Here is a 17,183-nt window from a genome sequence, read left to right as displayed (position 1 = left end):
AAGAAAATGAAAACAGAGGTGGAAGAAAGGGGGACAAAAATCACACGTCTTATTCACAGAATGACGACCTGCTACACCTGCATTGCTCTAACAAGAGAGGACTCTGTGTTAAGAAAGAACTAGAGCAGAGCATTTAATTTGATTCGACTCATAGCTCTTTTAATTAAAATAAAACTAGTGTGTGCTGTTATCACAGCAAAAGTCCACATAGCCCTAAGCAATTCAGTTATTTCAGTTAAGGAAACTCAGAAACATCTTTGACTTCAACTGCAACATAGGGCTTGGGAACATTTTGTCTTTGATCCTCTGTTTTGGTCTTTTTATAGAATAAAAAGTACACAGGGCTGAAGATCTCATCTTAACCGTAACAAAGCAGAGGACAAGAGAAGGGTTGCTGGAGCCAGCATCATAAGTGTCAGTGTTTTACTTCTGCTACTTTAAATTTAGTCTGAGTAACAATTACACTGATTTATGATACACCGATGATGTACAGTGTTCCTGTGGCTCAGTGGTAGAGCATTGCGTTAGCAGCGCAAAAGGTCATGGGTTCAATTCCCAGGGAACACACACTGGTAAAAAAACAAACAAATGTATGGTCTGAATGCACTGTAAGTCACTTTGGATAAAAGCATCTGCTTAAATGTATAAATGTAAATGATCCCAGCAGATTCCTGACATTATTGACTTTGGAAGAATGATGTAGATATTTTTTCTAAATAATTATTTAAAATGTTACAAAATATTTCTACTTTAAATAAATGCTGTTCTTTTTCATTTTCTAATAATAATAATAAAAATCTGGAAGAAAAAAAAGCTTAATTGTTATATATTTAGCAACACAACTGTTTTCAGCAATGCTAATAAAAGGAAATGTGTCTCAAACACCAAATCAGCATATTAGAAAGATTTCTGAAGAATCATGTGAGACTGAAGACTGGGGAAATTATGATAATTCAGCTTTGCCATCACAGGATAAAAGGATTAAAATATATTAAAATAACAAAGTTCTTCAAGTTTAACATAAAAAAAAATAAAAAAAAAAAAATATATATATATATATATATATATATATATATATATATATATATAATTGAATGGTACAGTGTGGGCCTTTCTGTACAGATGAGCTCAAAAACTTAGCAATGTTAAAAACAAATGCTACTTATGGGACCTGTGTGATAATCTAGCTAGCTAATACTTGAACACAGAGATATTGACACACACACACACACACACTTACACTTTGAAACAGATGTTAAATTACAGAGCCAGGCAACTTAGCTAGTGTAAACCCCAAGTCAGAGAGTTTGTCTCATATTATATTGGCAATTAGTGGAGTTTACTTGTTTTGTGTACTTGTTATCAAACCTGCATGTACCTTGGTGTTCTGTATCATCACCAGAGTTTCTGTGTAGCCAGACACATTCTCCTCTCTATTAAAATAATTGCTAACTTTGATGTGTAACACTTCCACTCTCTGCACTTGAGACACTCTGTTAATTTCAGTTTCTTGAAGCCATGAAGCAGATGCATCAGAGAGCATGGAAATATCTTAACTCATTAATACTTCTGCTCTTTGGCTGAGCGGGCCAGAAAGTAGGGTTTTGAGGAAATGTTAGTTAGTAAGGAGAAGGGCCATCATGCCCAGATGTCTTTGCCTCAGATTTGTATTGGCCCAAAAGATTTCTTCATCTCTGTAGCCATAAATGAGTCCAAGGATGGGTTTCTGGAATTGGGCAATAGTTAGTTTTGTTCCAGAGTTCATGGAAACTGCATGTCTTTTCAGAGGAGAGGGATGAGGCTGTGGATGGCTGATAGGTGAGTAGTTTGACTGCTCGGAGATAGCAGTCATTGTGCAGGCTAGTGATTCACCTGTCGTGTCATTATCAGCCCTTGGAGGTGCCTGTCCCTGCTCTGTCAGGTGATTGGGTGCAAAACCTTAATTGTGCGGTGGTTGAGGCAGGAAGGACTCTAGTGGACAGGTATGTGACACATCCCTCTTACTGGTCATTTTCTGACAGGATGAGACGTCTTGGAATACACAGAATGGATCAGAGTTTGTTAAATGGAGCCTTTTCAAATCTGTTTGCTGGTTCCAGAAAGGTTAGCAAGGTTATGAAGCATCAATCTGGTAGTGGATCAGATTGAGTTTTCTCCCTAACCATTTGTCTGGGGAAAACTATGTTGTGATTATATGAACTTGGTGAAACCGAAGTGTTGTTCAGTGTCCCTGCAGCCACTTGATGTCTTCATATTTATTACTGTAGCAGTAGTTTGTGTGTTTTTCTCAGTGTCAGGGTTATTATGCTTCACTAAAACAAGAACTAAAACCATAAAAACATTTTTGTTACTTGAAAAAAGTTGAAAAAAATAAATAAAATAAAAAAAATAAACTTAATTTTTATTATTTTTAAACCAACATTTCTCGTTTACATTTAGTTGAACTTGATGTACTAAAATTACTAACTCAAATAAAAATGAATAAATACTAATGTTTTTTGTGAAATCAGAGTTGCCTACTGTACATTAGAGCCGAATAAGAATGTTTTACTGCTTTGTCTTATACCTCAATGGCCATTTTAGATAAAATACCTGCAAATAAACCACCACCATCACAATGACATTCAACTTGAATTACTGACCAACTTTCAGGCTAAAATAGATTTATCATCCACAGAGCAAATAAATACTTCTCATACAGTATGACCTAAAAATCTGTAACATCTCCACAAATTATTACGTAGCCTGAAGCCTGTCAAGCTATTTTTGAAAAGCTATTTTAACAAGAGCACTGGATTTCTAACGGCTGTGCTTTTTCTACAATTTTTGGATGAAAAAAGTTATCTTAATTAATGTCTCAAACTGATTCAGCGCTATAAAGCCAGAGCACTTAATTAAAGCAAGTACAAGCATTTTCTGAGAAGATTAAGTGCTTTTTCTGTCAATTAAACCAGACTGCATTAAAATAATTATGGAAAGAAAGAATCATATAGACCACCAAAAAGAAAAAAAACGTTCACAAAAGCCCAGCCACGCTTAATTAAAAGCTATGGCAAGAGAATATCTAATGGAAATGTTTGGATCTTAAGTGTTTTGTAGAACAATGAGCTTCCACAAATTCAACATGAGCTGTTTAAGTATTACTCAATACTATGACTGCAGCACAATATATGAACCTCTAATGGGCTCCAAAATCAATAGCGCAGTTTATTTGACATCTAATGCCTATAAGGGGTTTCTTGTATCTGTAATTAGACTGCACTGATGCACCAGAGGGATTGTGTACTGTGGGAGGACAGAAGAATGCACTCAGGTCTCTGTAGAGCGGACGCAGCCTGCTGGGAAGTGAAGAGGACTTCTGTCCAGGGGGTCAGTGTTCTGCTCAGCTGACACGGTCCAGCTCTACCTCCCACTATTTCCCATGTACTTTAATAATACTGTAGCAAATCTGATCCTATGTGCTCTGATATAACTGCTAGCTGTCTCCTTCAGATACAATAACTCAAACTGTGATGATCAATGTCAGTTCACATTCGCTTTTTCATTCTGTAAGCTGTGTGGATCTAACAAATATTTTTTTTCTCAGTACTGTCAGCGACATAAAGATGCGCTGTTTTCTTTCAAATCTAAGCATAAATATACATTTACATATTACATTTATGCATTTAGCAGACGCTTTTATTCAAAGTGACTTACAGTGCATTCAGGCTATACATTTTTTTTTCAGTATGTGTGTTTCCTGGGAATTGAACACACAACCTTTTGCGCTGCTAACGCAGTGCTCTACCAGGGAGCCACAGGGACACTTATATACTTGGAAAACGTATCCTTGCAGCGCGGCTGACACAGAGGAGCCTAAGCTGTCTGCGTACAGCTCATATTCTCCAAAATGGTGCTGCGCTGATGTGGACAGACACAGAGGAGACAAATCATTGAATAAAATCATAATTTTTTTTTATTCGCGTATAAAAAGTATTGTCGCCGATTGATAATGTTACGGCTGAACCACTGATGGCAGATGGACTATTCCTACGAGGTCTTTCATACTTTTCTGGACCTTGACACTTATTTATTTGGCAGTCTATGGGACAGTCTCAAGCCCCCTGGTTTTCATCCAAAATATCTTAAATTGTGTTCCGAGGACGAACAAAGCTTTTACAGGTTCGGAACGACATGGGGGTAAGTGAATAATGACAAAATTTTCATTTTGGGGTGGAGTATTCCTTTAAGATCATTAACAAGCTCCTCCCGTGTAGTTCGGGTCTAATCCCTGACCTTTCTCATGATCATTCTTATCCCATGAGGCAAGATCTTGCATGGAGCTCCAACCCGAGGCCGACTGATGGTTATTTTGTATTTCTTCCATTTCAGAATAATCACACCAACAGTTGCCTTCATTTCTTTGTAAATGTGGGAAAACTTGAAAAAATCAGCAGGGGGTCAAATAAACATTTTCCCCACTTAAGTGAAGGTCAGACTGATTTTTTTTTAAATTAATAACGCAACAAACACAGCTTTCACAATTTTCTTGTGTGTATCTGGCTGTGTACATGCCCTGAGGGATGCTAACCTTTTTTTCTGAGATACTGAAGATTCTCATAGGCTGAACAGATGTTAGTGGCTAAGTGCTGCCAGGTGTGAGATCAAGCCCAGATAGCAAAAATCATGTAATCTTGTAATCAGCCATGGGTAATCGCCAAGAGCTTCCAGTAACGCTCTTCGTGAGAGGGAAAGAAAGAGAGAGGCGGGGAAGAAGGTAACTCTAATATGTGACCAATTTCCTCTCCTGTCCATGGCATCTGTCCTCCATCAGCTGCACTCTGGTGCTCAATGGAGTGCACAGTCTTACCTTTCTCTACAGCCACTTTATCATGGTGCAGCCTTGCCCCTCACTACAATTTCCTCAACACTGTGGGGTTATCGAAGCATTTTATGTTTCTGTTCGGGTGCATGGGCACATGGCAAAAATTTAATTTCAAAAAGAACACGTGCCTTTTTGGAAAATCCCACACAAAACACCACAGAAACCAGGGGTGGGATCAATTCTAATTCTGTTTTTTTTATCAATTATTCTGCTGTTAATATACACAACAAAGTCATAACCAAAATCAAGTCTCTTAGACTATGATCTGACCTGTGACAGAGAATTTAGACAGTTTAAGATACTTGCACAAGGCTTTTTGTGTGGAATATTCATTGTTAAAAACTAAATTTCAGATGACTGTAGATGATTCAGAATCACTTAAGATAAAACACGATGTACTGATGGATTAACTGCCCCATCTCTAACTAATAATGACAGTCTGTTTGTTATTAATTGCTTTGATACACCCCTTCAACCACTCACCATTACTGATCTCGGGCAAGTCGAATTTGGTGAAGTCCCACCACTGTAGACGATACGTTGTGTTGGCTATGTTGCTGGCCACTGCAGATTGACCGTCCCCAATAACAGCACCTTAATAAAAAAGAGAAAGGGAAAAATAGATACAGCAATTAAAAAACCAGTCAATATTTCTATGTAACACTTCATACAATACTCTTCAAAGGTTTGGAGTATTTTTTTTTCTTTTGAAAGAAATGAATGCTTTTAATATGGATGCATTAAATCAATCAAAAAGTAAAGACAGTATAGACATTAAGAATGTTACAAGAGATGGTAAAGGCATTTATAATGTTACAAAAGATTTATATTTCAAATAAATACTGTTCTTTTGACCTTTCTATTCATCAAATAATCATAAATGTATCATATTTTCCACAAAAATATTATTAACATGAATATATATTAATATTATAACTGTTTTCAATATTAAAATGTTTCTTGAGCAGGAAATCGGCATATTAGAATGATTTCTGAAGGATCATGTGACAACGAAGACTGCAGTAATGATGCTGAAAACTTTGCCATCACAGGAATAAAATTACATTTAAAATGTATTCAAAATAATATTTTACAATAGTACTGTTATACTCTATTTTTTAATCAAGTAAAATGCAAAATAAAATATGATTAACTCTTATCGACCACACACACCTTTAAATGGTAGTGTACATCTGACCACAACAGAAACAGCACATTACAAGAACAAGGAAAATCTAACAGCATTTGACTACAGAGGCTGTATTGTGTCATGTTGCGGTTTACAGGGCATCACTCAAGGCCTGAACACTCAAGCAGAACACAGAATGACATTAATAACATGGGCCCTACTAATACTGGTAACATCAGGTTAAATGACAGACAAAAATCTGGAAATAGTTTAACATGTCTGCACTGTTTGATAAACCTACAAATCCTCTTCTGCCATCTAATCTAGACAGTAAGAGTTAAGCCTTGTTTTGCCTGACGATTCTCGTCTATCTGTGATAACTTCTTCCGCGTACAGTCTCTCAATGGTTATATAAACTATACTGCAGTCTGGGCACTTAGCAAATCAGTCAACACACTCATCACTGGATTTAATACAGGTCTCTTCCTGCAACATATCTCTTCTCTGAGGTAAACAAGGAAATGTCAGGCTGTCCTATTCAGCGCTCAGCCCTGTCACCATAATTACAGAAGGGAAGAATCAAGGCTTTGGCCAAACAGTACACTTAGAGGTCCATTTACCAGTAGAGGGTCGATCCTGGGCCTGCCTAACAGATTCGATTTGCCTGTTATGACCTGGACTCAAGGAGACATTATGCAGACATAAGTATCTATTACACAGCTTCCCCCTGCACTCTGCTGTCTGCCCATTACAGCCAACAGACACCCAGGTGCAGCGAGCTGGCATTCAGACAGGCTTTCAGGAGCTGCTCTAACAGCCATGGATTAATGAGCTGGAGAGCTTCTTTTACTATAAAAGACCCTTTGGGAACCAGAATGCTATGAACTTTCCACTAAACCTAACCTGAAATACAACACATCTAGTGCTGGTGTTATTCTTCTGTTAACACTGTACATGTTATTATGAAAACAAATCATGGAAAATTTTCTTTTGTAACATTATGTCTTTACTAGGGATGTCAACGTTTAATCGATTAAAGCTATCGATAGTCTGTTAATTTATTAAATATTGGACTGCGTGCGGCTCGTGCGCAAAACACATTTGAGCGGCTGTGAGTGGCAGTGATGGTATCTAGATGCATCGTCATTCATTCATAATGCACAAATTAGGCTTTTAATGTGATTTAAACTTTAAAAGTACATTAAAATCGAAATAACACAAAGTTCTTCAACATGGAAAGCTGGAAAGCTATAGAAATGTAGTAACTAAGTCATTTCACCAAATTATTATTTCATGTCATCAATTTGTAGGGCTACAAAACACAGTGACAGGACAGATAGTCTATTCATTTCTACAACTTTTTAATTCATTCCTACGACTTATTAATTTGTGGCACCTATTCATGTTTCATTAATTTTGTTCCTTAATAACCCATGATTTAAGTGAATTGAGAGAACAAATTAATAAATCGAACAAATCCTTAATTCATGAATTAATGGGATGCTTTTAAAAAAACTACATAAGTAATGAGCCTAAAATAAAAGTGACAACTTGTTTTCATAAAAAATAAAAAACATGAAAAATATATCTGACTTAAGATAACGGATTTAAGACAGAAGTGTGTCGCAGCACTCCATAAACAAGTTCAAGGAAAGATAAGGATGACAATGCGCATTCTGTTTGTTTGCTTTATTTTACAAGAGCACAAATCATCTGTTTTTATTGTGAGTATGCACAAATAAAAACACTTTTGCGGATTATATCTTAGTCCAAAAATTTTTTTATGTCTCAGCTGTTTGATCGCACTGGCGCCTCACGCACACATACCCCACATATTCGAACAATTCAAACTTACATCACAGTCTGTTATTTAAAATACACTGGTCAGTTAATTGACCTTAGTATACTGGTCCACTCTGCTGTTAAGCCAAGGATGTATTTGCTCATGTGAAGAGGATGATCTTTTCCGTCTATACGCGAATGCGTGTAAAGTACAAGCTTAGTATTTTAAATTATAAATAATAGTTTAACATTCAAATACATTGCGAATATGGAAAGATTTGGCCGAATGAGACGTGAGCAATAATCTCCAAATACATTCAGCCAAACCTGCTCCATCCTCGTCATGATCTAATGCACTGTAAATGCCAGATTTTTAAAAACAAGTAGGCCTACCGGGACGCAAAATCTGACATTTTCCGGAACAGTATCCAGCAGGATCAAATTAAGTACTGAACAAAATACTCAGATAAAAGTGTTTTATGTGAGCAGCAGTGTGTTTTGCTGCAGCAGTGCCGGTGGAAAGCGGTTCACTGACTGCGCAGAACAGCCACACGCGCCAGTTATGTTTGGGATAATTTTATTTTTAATGCCATAATGTCAGTTGAAAACATTGCTATTGTGATTTAAAATACAACGAATAGCACAACAAAACCATTTTAAGAGGCGCGTTCAGCAGTCTCCGTGCGGGATAGGAAACAGTCAACAAAGTAAAATTATCTCAAACGTACGGCGTGCTATCTTCAATTTATCAAATGATCATACTCACATCTATTCATTTTATAATCCTGATGCTAGCATTTATTCAAACTAAACCCCCTATAATATGAGTGAGAAAAAGTGTTCATTTATTTTTTTATTTTTTTGAGTGGGTTTAGCACATCCTGTCATATCAGTGCTGCAATTGACACATTTTAAAGCATTAAGTTGAATGATTAATCAATTAATTGATCATTAATTTAAACAATGTTCAATCATGTAAATGATCTAAAATTTATATCCCTAGTCTTTACTATCACTTTTGATTAATTTATTGCATACTTGCTGAACAAAAGTAATAATAATGAAGAAAAATAAAATAAAATAAAAAACCTTTCTTAATGGGCCCAATCTTCTGAAGAGTAGAGTATGTTTTAGCCATATTGACAGATACAGAGCTTTTGAAGAGGAAATAAGGTAGAACATGATGGACAGAACTGAGATGAGTATGTCGACTGAAACTGAATCATCAAATTCTTTACTCTCCAAAGAGTAGGTCAAAAACAGGGCAAATCTCCAAAGAAATTGCAATAAAAACATCATTAGATGAATGACACATAAAACACGTCCTTGTGACACAAAGTCATCTTCAAAAAACAAAGAATGTAATTAATCATTTTACTGTAACATGGTTTTATTTCAGAGACGATTTGGAGGAGTGGAGTGGAACAGATGAGGAACAGACAGAGTTTACAAGAATTAGCTACACTTAAATGACAATTTTATCAAAAACGGCTAGGGTGAGGGATTAAGTATTTATCATCTGTCACAGTGCATTTATAAGCTAAGCCTTTTTCACGGCCATCGTTTTCCCTCATAGACGCACAACAAATTGCCCTGAATAATTGAACTTTTGGGGGTGTTGAGTGCTTGAGGAGAATTTTATGAGGTGGACAGAGGCTGTAGACACTGAAGGAAGCATTCATTTACATTCTCAGAGTCATTCATGGATTAAAAAATTAAAAAGCGCCAACAACAGAGAGCAATTTAAAAACACTCAGTTCAAAAGTTCACTGCTCTACACCTTGTTTGTTAAAGGAAGAGTTCACCCAAAAGTGAAAGATTTGTCACCCTCTTGTCATTTTAAACCTGTAAAACTGAAAAAACAGTTGTGTGCAATGCTATAACAATGTCAATGATACTATTGATATTTACAGCAGAGTGGCACAGCAGAAGTGTGCTGGGCTCATAACCCAGTGGTCAATGGATCGGAACCATCCTCTGCTAAAACTTTAGGGAAGGGCCTAGTGGTTAGAGAGTTTGACTCCTAACCCTAGGGTTGTGGGTTTGAGTCTTGGGCTGGCAATACCACGACTGAGGTGTCCTTGAGCAAGGCACCGAACTCCCAACTGCTCCCCGGGCGCCGCACCATAAATGGCAGCCCACTGCTGGGTGTGTGTTCATGGTTTGTGTGTGTTCACCACTCTGTGTGTGGACCTGCACTTGCTCAGATGGTCAAATGTAATCGTGTAAGTCTTTTATAAGCATAATTTATAGACAGCTGCAAAGTGTCTATAAATCACCATTCCAGCTGGCACGAGCAATGCAATGTTTTCTGAATAAAGTTCAGAAGTACAATATGTCATAATGCGGTGTCATCTGGACAGATTCTGACTGAATGAACAACAGATCCAACAAGCTGCATCCTCTTTCGCTTAACCCAGAGGCTGGAGGATGACAGTATCAAAAGAGATGAAATGCAAATATCATTTGAAAATGGATTCTTTTTTCCTCTACATCAGTTAATCAAACATGCTGACACTTCAGTCTGGAAAATCATCAGATATGTCCCTCACCAAAGCTTTTACAGACAGCTGTTTTCTTTTTGAGACTAAATAGAGTCATCAGATTTGTTTAAGGTGTCTCTATTCGTTGTTGTGACCTGCCAGAGGGAATATTTCAAACTATGTCCATACTAGTAAAAAAAAAACAACAACAAAAAAAAATCCTTTTAACAAGTTGAAAACTAATGGCAAAAGATGTATACACTACAGTTCAAACGTTTGGGGCCAGTGAGGTTTGTTAACGCTTAAGAAAGAGGTCTTTTATATGTGTATGTGTGTGTGTGTGTGTGTGTTATGTAAAAATAAAAAAATATAACTTCAATAATTACCAATTCTGCAGTCTGATCAATTATAGAATGCATTACTTAACAATACTGTAATACATTTTGCAATACGTTTATTTCACATACTATAAAAAAATAGAAGTCTTCACACAGTATGCATCGCACTGCTTAAGTATTCATTAAGCAGTAAGCGAGTATTCCATATTGCATTCCTTACAGAGCTATGGTACCTCTTAACAGCCTATCACAATCAGAAACCCTTTGAACATAGAGTAGGAAATTATGACGACATGTGACCTAGGGCTGTGAAATTAGTCGGATACGACTGTCATGCGCATCTCATCAGTAAATCCGGTCCCGAGATTACTAGTAAAGCATCATCACCTGCTTTCAGACTGAGCAGGATTCACTACACAGAGCAGTAGTTCACTGACAAACTAGGCATAATCGAGTTTGAAACAGAATGCGATTAATCTGTGATTATGAACGTGATATTGTCTAATTGTCAGTGAACTACTGCTCTGTGTAGTGAATGCCGCTCAATTTGAAAGCAGGTGATGATGATTTACTACTAATCACGGGACCGGCTTTACTTTACTAATGCGATTAATTGCACAGCCCTACTGTGACCCCTAACCTTTGAGTCCTGTGAGCTCTGCCAATGCAAAAGAATAAAGAGCAGCTATTACTGATGCTGCACCTCTCAAAGACGGGTCACTACCTGGAGCTGCCCAGAAAGACAAAGACAAGAAACAAGAGAAACAAGGAGGGAGAGAGAAGGGGCGACCTCTCCTGAACTCTCCATAGACTCAGCTGTGTTTTAAGAGCAACTCTACTGAGTGTTTTAAGGAGTGATTACCCGAGGGAGTCTTTGAATGGCATGTGGTGTGTGTGCTAAATGAGGTCAGCACAAGTGTCCCATACAATAATGGAATAATGGACAACTACTAAGAAAAATGTGCTTCTTCATGATAAAATTAATAATTTCAGTGGAAATTTACTTCACACAGCAAAACATAAATTACCAATCTGCCCATGCAGCAGAATTCAGTCATAAGCCTCATATATATATTCACCAGCCTCTTCAGCACTGACCCGACAGAGCAAGAATAGAGAGAAAGTCTGGTGAAAGAACCATTCCATTAAAGATAATCGGGACTGTGCTGCAGTTTTTCATGTTCTGAAAAGTCCATATAAACTGGGTTTCTCTCTGACAATAACAGCCTGAGGGATCCGTCAGGCCTGCAGCGCTGGGTGGAACAGTACTGAATGGATCAGAGACGGGCTGTATTAGAGAGGGTCACTGTTCCCCATCACTAACCCTTTCATTCATTCCACATTTCATCCTAAGGCTCTCCAGCTCTGGCTTTATCACACTTCCCATCTGTAGTTAAACGGTATTTAAAGGGTTAGTTCACAGAAAAATGACAATTATGTCATTAATGACTCACCCTCATGTCGGTCCAATCCAGTAAGACCTCCGTTCATCTTCAGGACACAGTTTAAGATATTTTAGATTTAGTGTGAGAGCTCTCAGTCCCTCCATTGAAACTGTGTGTACGGTATACTGTCCATGTCCAGAAAGGTAAGAAAAACATCTTCAAGGTAGTCCATGTGACATCAGAGGGTCAGTTCGAATTTTATTGAAGCATCGAAAATATATTTTGGTCCAAAAATAGCAAAAACTACGACTTTATTCAGCATTGTCTTCTCTTCTGGGTCTGTTGTTAGAGAGTTCAAAACACTGCAGTGTAGTGATATCCAATTCACGAACGAATCACTCGATGTAACCGGATCTTTTTGAACCAATTCACCAAATTGAACTGAATCGTTTAAAACAGTTGGCGTGTCCAATAAGCATTAATCCACAAATTACTTAAGCTAACTTTTTTAACGCGGCTGACACTGCCTCTGAGTTAAAACAAACCAATATCCCGGAGTAATTCATTTACTCAAACAGAAAACTGACTGAACTGCTGTGAAGAGAGAACTGAAGATGAAAACCGAGCCGAGCCAGATAACGAACAAAAGATTGACTCATTCTCAAGTCAAGAAACGTTGCTGTCGGACACGTCTGATTCGAGAACTGAGGAGCTGATGATAACTGTGCATCTGTGATTCAGCGTGAAGCAGAATGGCACACAGAGCGTCTGAACCGAACTGATTCTTTTGATGATTGATTCTGAACTGATTCTGTGCTAATTTTATGAGTGCGGGTAAACCGAAGGCTTGAATCAAGGACAATCATCGCCAATGACGTCATTTCTTTGAGTGCGAAAGAACAGGTAAACCGTTTTCTTCAACTGGTTTATTGAAACGAACTGTCCGAAAGAACCGGTTCGCAGAAAAGAACCAAACTTCCCATCACTTCCCATTGTTCGTTATCTGGCTCGGCTCTGTGTTCATCTTCAGTTTTCTCTTCACAGCAGTTCAGTCATTCTACTGTTTGAGTAAATGAATTACTCCGGGATATTGGGTTTGTTTGAACTCGGAGGGAGTGTCAGCCACATTAAAAAAGTTAACAGCTTAAGTCATTTGTGGATTAATGCGTATTGGAGATGCGAACAGTTTCAAACGATTCAGTCCGATTTGGTGAATTGGTTCAAAAAGATCCGGTTACATCGAGTGATTCATTCGCGAACCGGATATCACAAACTGCTTTGTTTTGAACTCTCTCTCACAACAGACACGGAAGAAAAGACAATGCTGAATAAAGTCCTTGACACTGTTATTTATTTGGCAGTCTATGGGACAGTCACAAAGCCTCCCGGTTTTCATCCAAAATATCTTAAATTGTGACTGAAGACGAACCAAGCTTTACGGGTTTGGAATGACATGGGGGTAAGTGAATAATGACAAAGGGATACTCCACTCCAAAATTAAAATTTTAAGGCAACCGATCATATCTATTTTGTAAATGCATGTTTTAAATATTATTGAACAATTAATCTATGCCGGTATATAGATAACGCCCAAAATATTTCATGGTCTTCTTTTGGTTTTCATGAGGACTATAGCCTAAATATAGTTGGACAGTTTGAAGTTGAGTTACAAACCACCAAACTTCTAATTGAAAACAAATATCACTACACAAGACACATTCTGGTAGGCAGAAGGGGAAGAAGAGAAGAATCAAGAACACAGCATTAAACAAAACGAAATTGAAGATCCCTGATTTCAGAATAGAGAAATAAGTACACAGCAAAAATACTGAGAGCATGAGAGAGTGAGAGAGAAATCCTGGGCATGTGGAAAGTTGTGTCTTAAATGGGTGTCCTGTATTTGCACTCTGTGCTGTGGGGCTTGTATGAGGTTGTCTGAGAGCAGTTAGAGAAGGAGAATGCTTGAAGAGGGGGAATGTGTGCTGGTAATTGCCTCAGTTTGGATATTTGCCCTGGAGTTCACAATAACAGTCATATACTCTCATCTTAGAACAAGGGGCAATCAAACCTTATGGCTATGCAATTACCCTCTGCAACACAATATATCAGGAGTCCACAAAACAACCTGTATTACTGAACTTTAATCCCAAGAGTGATTATTGGATGCTGGGTAAAGTAATTCTCTATTTGAAAAACAGAAAAATTCAATATGATTAGTTCACCCCCAGTGAACCTAACAATTACAAAAACTAGATAAAGTGCTGATTTAACAATAATTCACAGTTAATTTATGCACATAATTCGTCTTGCCACAAAAAAATCTTTCAGATGACAGTAATAACTTTTCCAACACTACCACGTATGTGGACTTATTTACATAACAGCTGCACAATATATTTCACCCAAAAATGAAAAATTCTGCCATCATTTACTGCACATCTTTCTTTCTTCTGCAGATTATTAGGGTACAAACATCACTGTACCATACTGACTTCTATATAAAAAAAAAAAAAAAAAAAGATGAAACATTCAAAATATCTTTCATAGAAGAAAGTCAGTAATACAAGTTTGTAATGACACAAGAGTAAATAAATGATGACGGAAGTTTTATTTAGAATGTTTGGTTTTAAAAAAATTGAGAGGAGAGGAGAGGAGAGGAGAGGAGATGGACTGAATGATTGCTGCTCTGTAAAGTAAAGCCATGATGCTCTTCTGTGTGAGCTGGAGAGGGTTTGGAGAGGGGCATTTCTGAACCTCGTATCACACACTGCAATTAGTGTGGGCTGAACATGCCTCTCTATGTGGGAGAAAGAAAGAATGCTGGTTTGCAAAAGCGAGAAACAGCTCTGTGGACATTTGTATTATGTTGAATTGGTGCAGGGTATGTAGGGAGTGGGATCTGTGAAGTAAGGGAAGTCCACCCTCACAAGCACTTAAAAGATGGCTGATAAAAATTTGTAATGCTGGTCCTGAAAAAAACTAATGTGCATGTTGTTTCCTAAATATCTATATTTTTTTTCTGCTTCCACAGTACACCTCTAGTAATTTACTACTCATTCACAACATAGGTTTGATTTTTCCGCACTTCTGGAAGACTATATGTAGGAAAGATGTTTAGCGCTGCAGCTGGTTTAAGACAACATTTTTTTTAATAACACTGCGGCATACAGGTGTACCAAGATGAGACTATTGGGTGTTTAGGAAGTTGTTTTGAAGTGCAGGGTTTGATGAAAGACGTAAGGTACATGGGACCATACAAAATCGTAGCATTTTGGGTCAAACATGGGAGAAAACACAATTAATTAGATGAAACAATTTGTCTGTAGATAATACTTTGCTGATGGCACTCCAGCTATATATGTTTCATACTGAAGGTGTAGTTCACTCAAAATGTGTTAATCTGAAGTATAAAAAAGACGTCAAAATAACTGTAGTTACATGGCTTCTAAAGCCCTACAATAGCTAATAAAACACATTTGGGACATGATTGTGAACTAGAAGTCTTCTCAGGTCCTAAAATCTGTGCCAGACTAGAATCAACCCAAATCACTTCTTACCCGAACCCGACGTTTATAAATTATTTCTGTTAAAAGAAAAACCTGACCCGATGAAATTAGATCCTGAGTCCAACCCGATGGCATTTAACCTGACAGGACCAAAATGTAAACACCATTGACTTGTGTACAGCCTGCAGCTTCGCATTCAATCAGGAAAAATCCCAGTGATTTGGCCACTTCTCCATTACTTTGATTTATTTAACATTTATTAAATGTATTATAAGGCTTCTTTATATTAGTGCCTGCCTGATGGAAACAAATTATTTCTGAGCTCGGCTTTCAACTGAGACCAATGGATTTGAAAAATAAATGTGATAGTTTGATAAAAAATAAATTGACAGTCGAATAATTCATGGATTCACTAGTTTTGTCTGCAACCTGATCTCTGGCGAAAGACTTCAGCACACAAAAAAGAAAAGCACTGTATGAACAGGCAGAATAATGAACTGAACCTGCTCGGGTCCTCGGGTCTTCAGATCCAAGTGGACCCATGAAGACCTCTAGTGTGAACAGATGACAACAGAATGTTTTATTTTCAGTTGAACTACCTCTTTAATGCAGAAACGTCAACACGAATATAACTGCTGTTAAAGAGCCCCACTGAGAGCCCTCCTAGCCAAAATAGTAGAGCGAGTGGGCGAATTAGCACTCGTCATTGACCCGACACATGACATTATACAAACATTTCTGGGACGTTTCATCCCTGGCAAAGCCTTCAGTGAGTACCCAGCCCATCTAATATTAGAAAACTCCTGTAGCTTTAGAGGGCGAACGTACCTGCGAGGACCCTATTGACGGATGAGTGTGTAGCCAGGCCAGGCTGCCCTCGCTCATGGAAGATTCCAGCATACGGCAAAAACTCCGGCAAGAGGAACCGCCTGGGAGAGATAGAGGGAAACAGAGGCAGTGGGAGAGAGAATGACAGAATATGAGAACCCAAGATTTGAGAGTTCTGAGGTTGTGTAACATATCAGCATCCCATGAATATTCCATAGCACTGTGGAAAAACTCAGTAAAACAATATATCCAGCATGACAGATGAAATGAAAGGAGAAAAAAAATGCAGATTTTAAATGTAACTGATAACAAAACTAATTTCAATAGAAATTCAAATTGTAAACAGTATCAATAAAAAGTTTAAATAATTTACTTTTTTGCTATGAACTTTCTATTCATCAAAGAATCCTAAAAAAATATGTATCAGGGTGTCCACAAAAAAATTAAGCGGCACAACTGTTTTCTACATTGATAATAGAGTGGACTAGATTAATGGCTGCTTTGCCATCACAGGAATAAATTACATTTTAAAATATATTCAAATAGAAAACTATAATTTTAAATTGTAACAATATTTACCAACTTTACTGTTTTTTATGAATATAACGGTTTTACCGTTTATAATAAAAAAAAAATGCAGACTTGTTGAAGATTAAACATATTTAAAAAAACGTTACTGACCCCAAACTTATATTAAAAGTACACATATTTCTAATAATATAATATTTATTTGTAATATTATTATTATTAGAATATTGTGTCATTTCTCACATCAAATGTAATGAAATCAATCGTGACTCAAGTCTGTATGACACACAACACACTCTCAGCTGGACGCTGCCCATGCAGGCAGCAGGCAGTGAGGCAG

General features: G+C 37.4%; 1 protein-coding gene across 1 annotated transcript in view; it reads right to left on the bottom strand.

The window, feature by feature from the left end:
- Nucleotides 1-17,183, bottom strand: part of LOC128016804 (activating molecule in BECN1-regulated autophagy protein 1A-like) — a 74,409-nt gene that overhangs the window by 42,228 nt on the left and 14,998 nt on the right. The window contains 2 exon segments of the mRNA XM_052601606.1: nucleotides 5,348-5,458; nucleotides 16,316-16,416. Coding sequence (XP_052457566.1) covers nucleotides 5,348-5,458; nucleotides 16,316-16,416 — 212 coding nt within the window.

This window comes from Carassius gibelio, chromosome A7 (assembly GCF_023724105.1).
Source record: "Carassius gibelio isolate Cgi1373 ecotype wild population from Czech Republic chromosome A7, carGib1.2-hapl.c, whole genome shotgun sequence".
NCBI classification, from domain to species: Eukaryota; Metazoa; Chordata; class Actinopteri; order Cypriniformes; family Cyprinidae; genus Carassius; species Carassius gibelio.
This window is presented reverse-complemented; position numbering and strand designations above follow the sequence as displayed.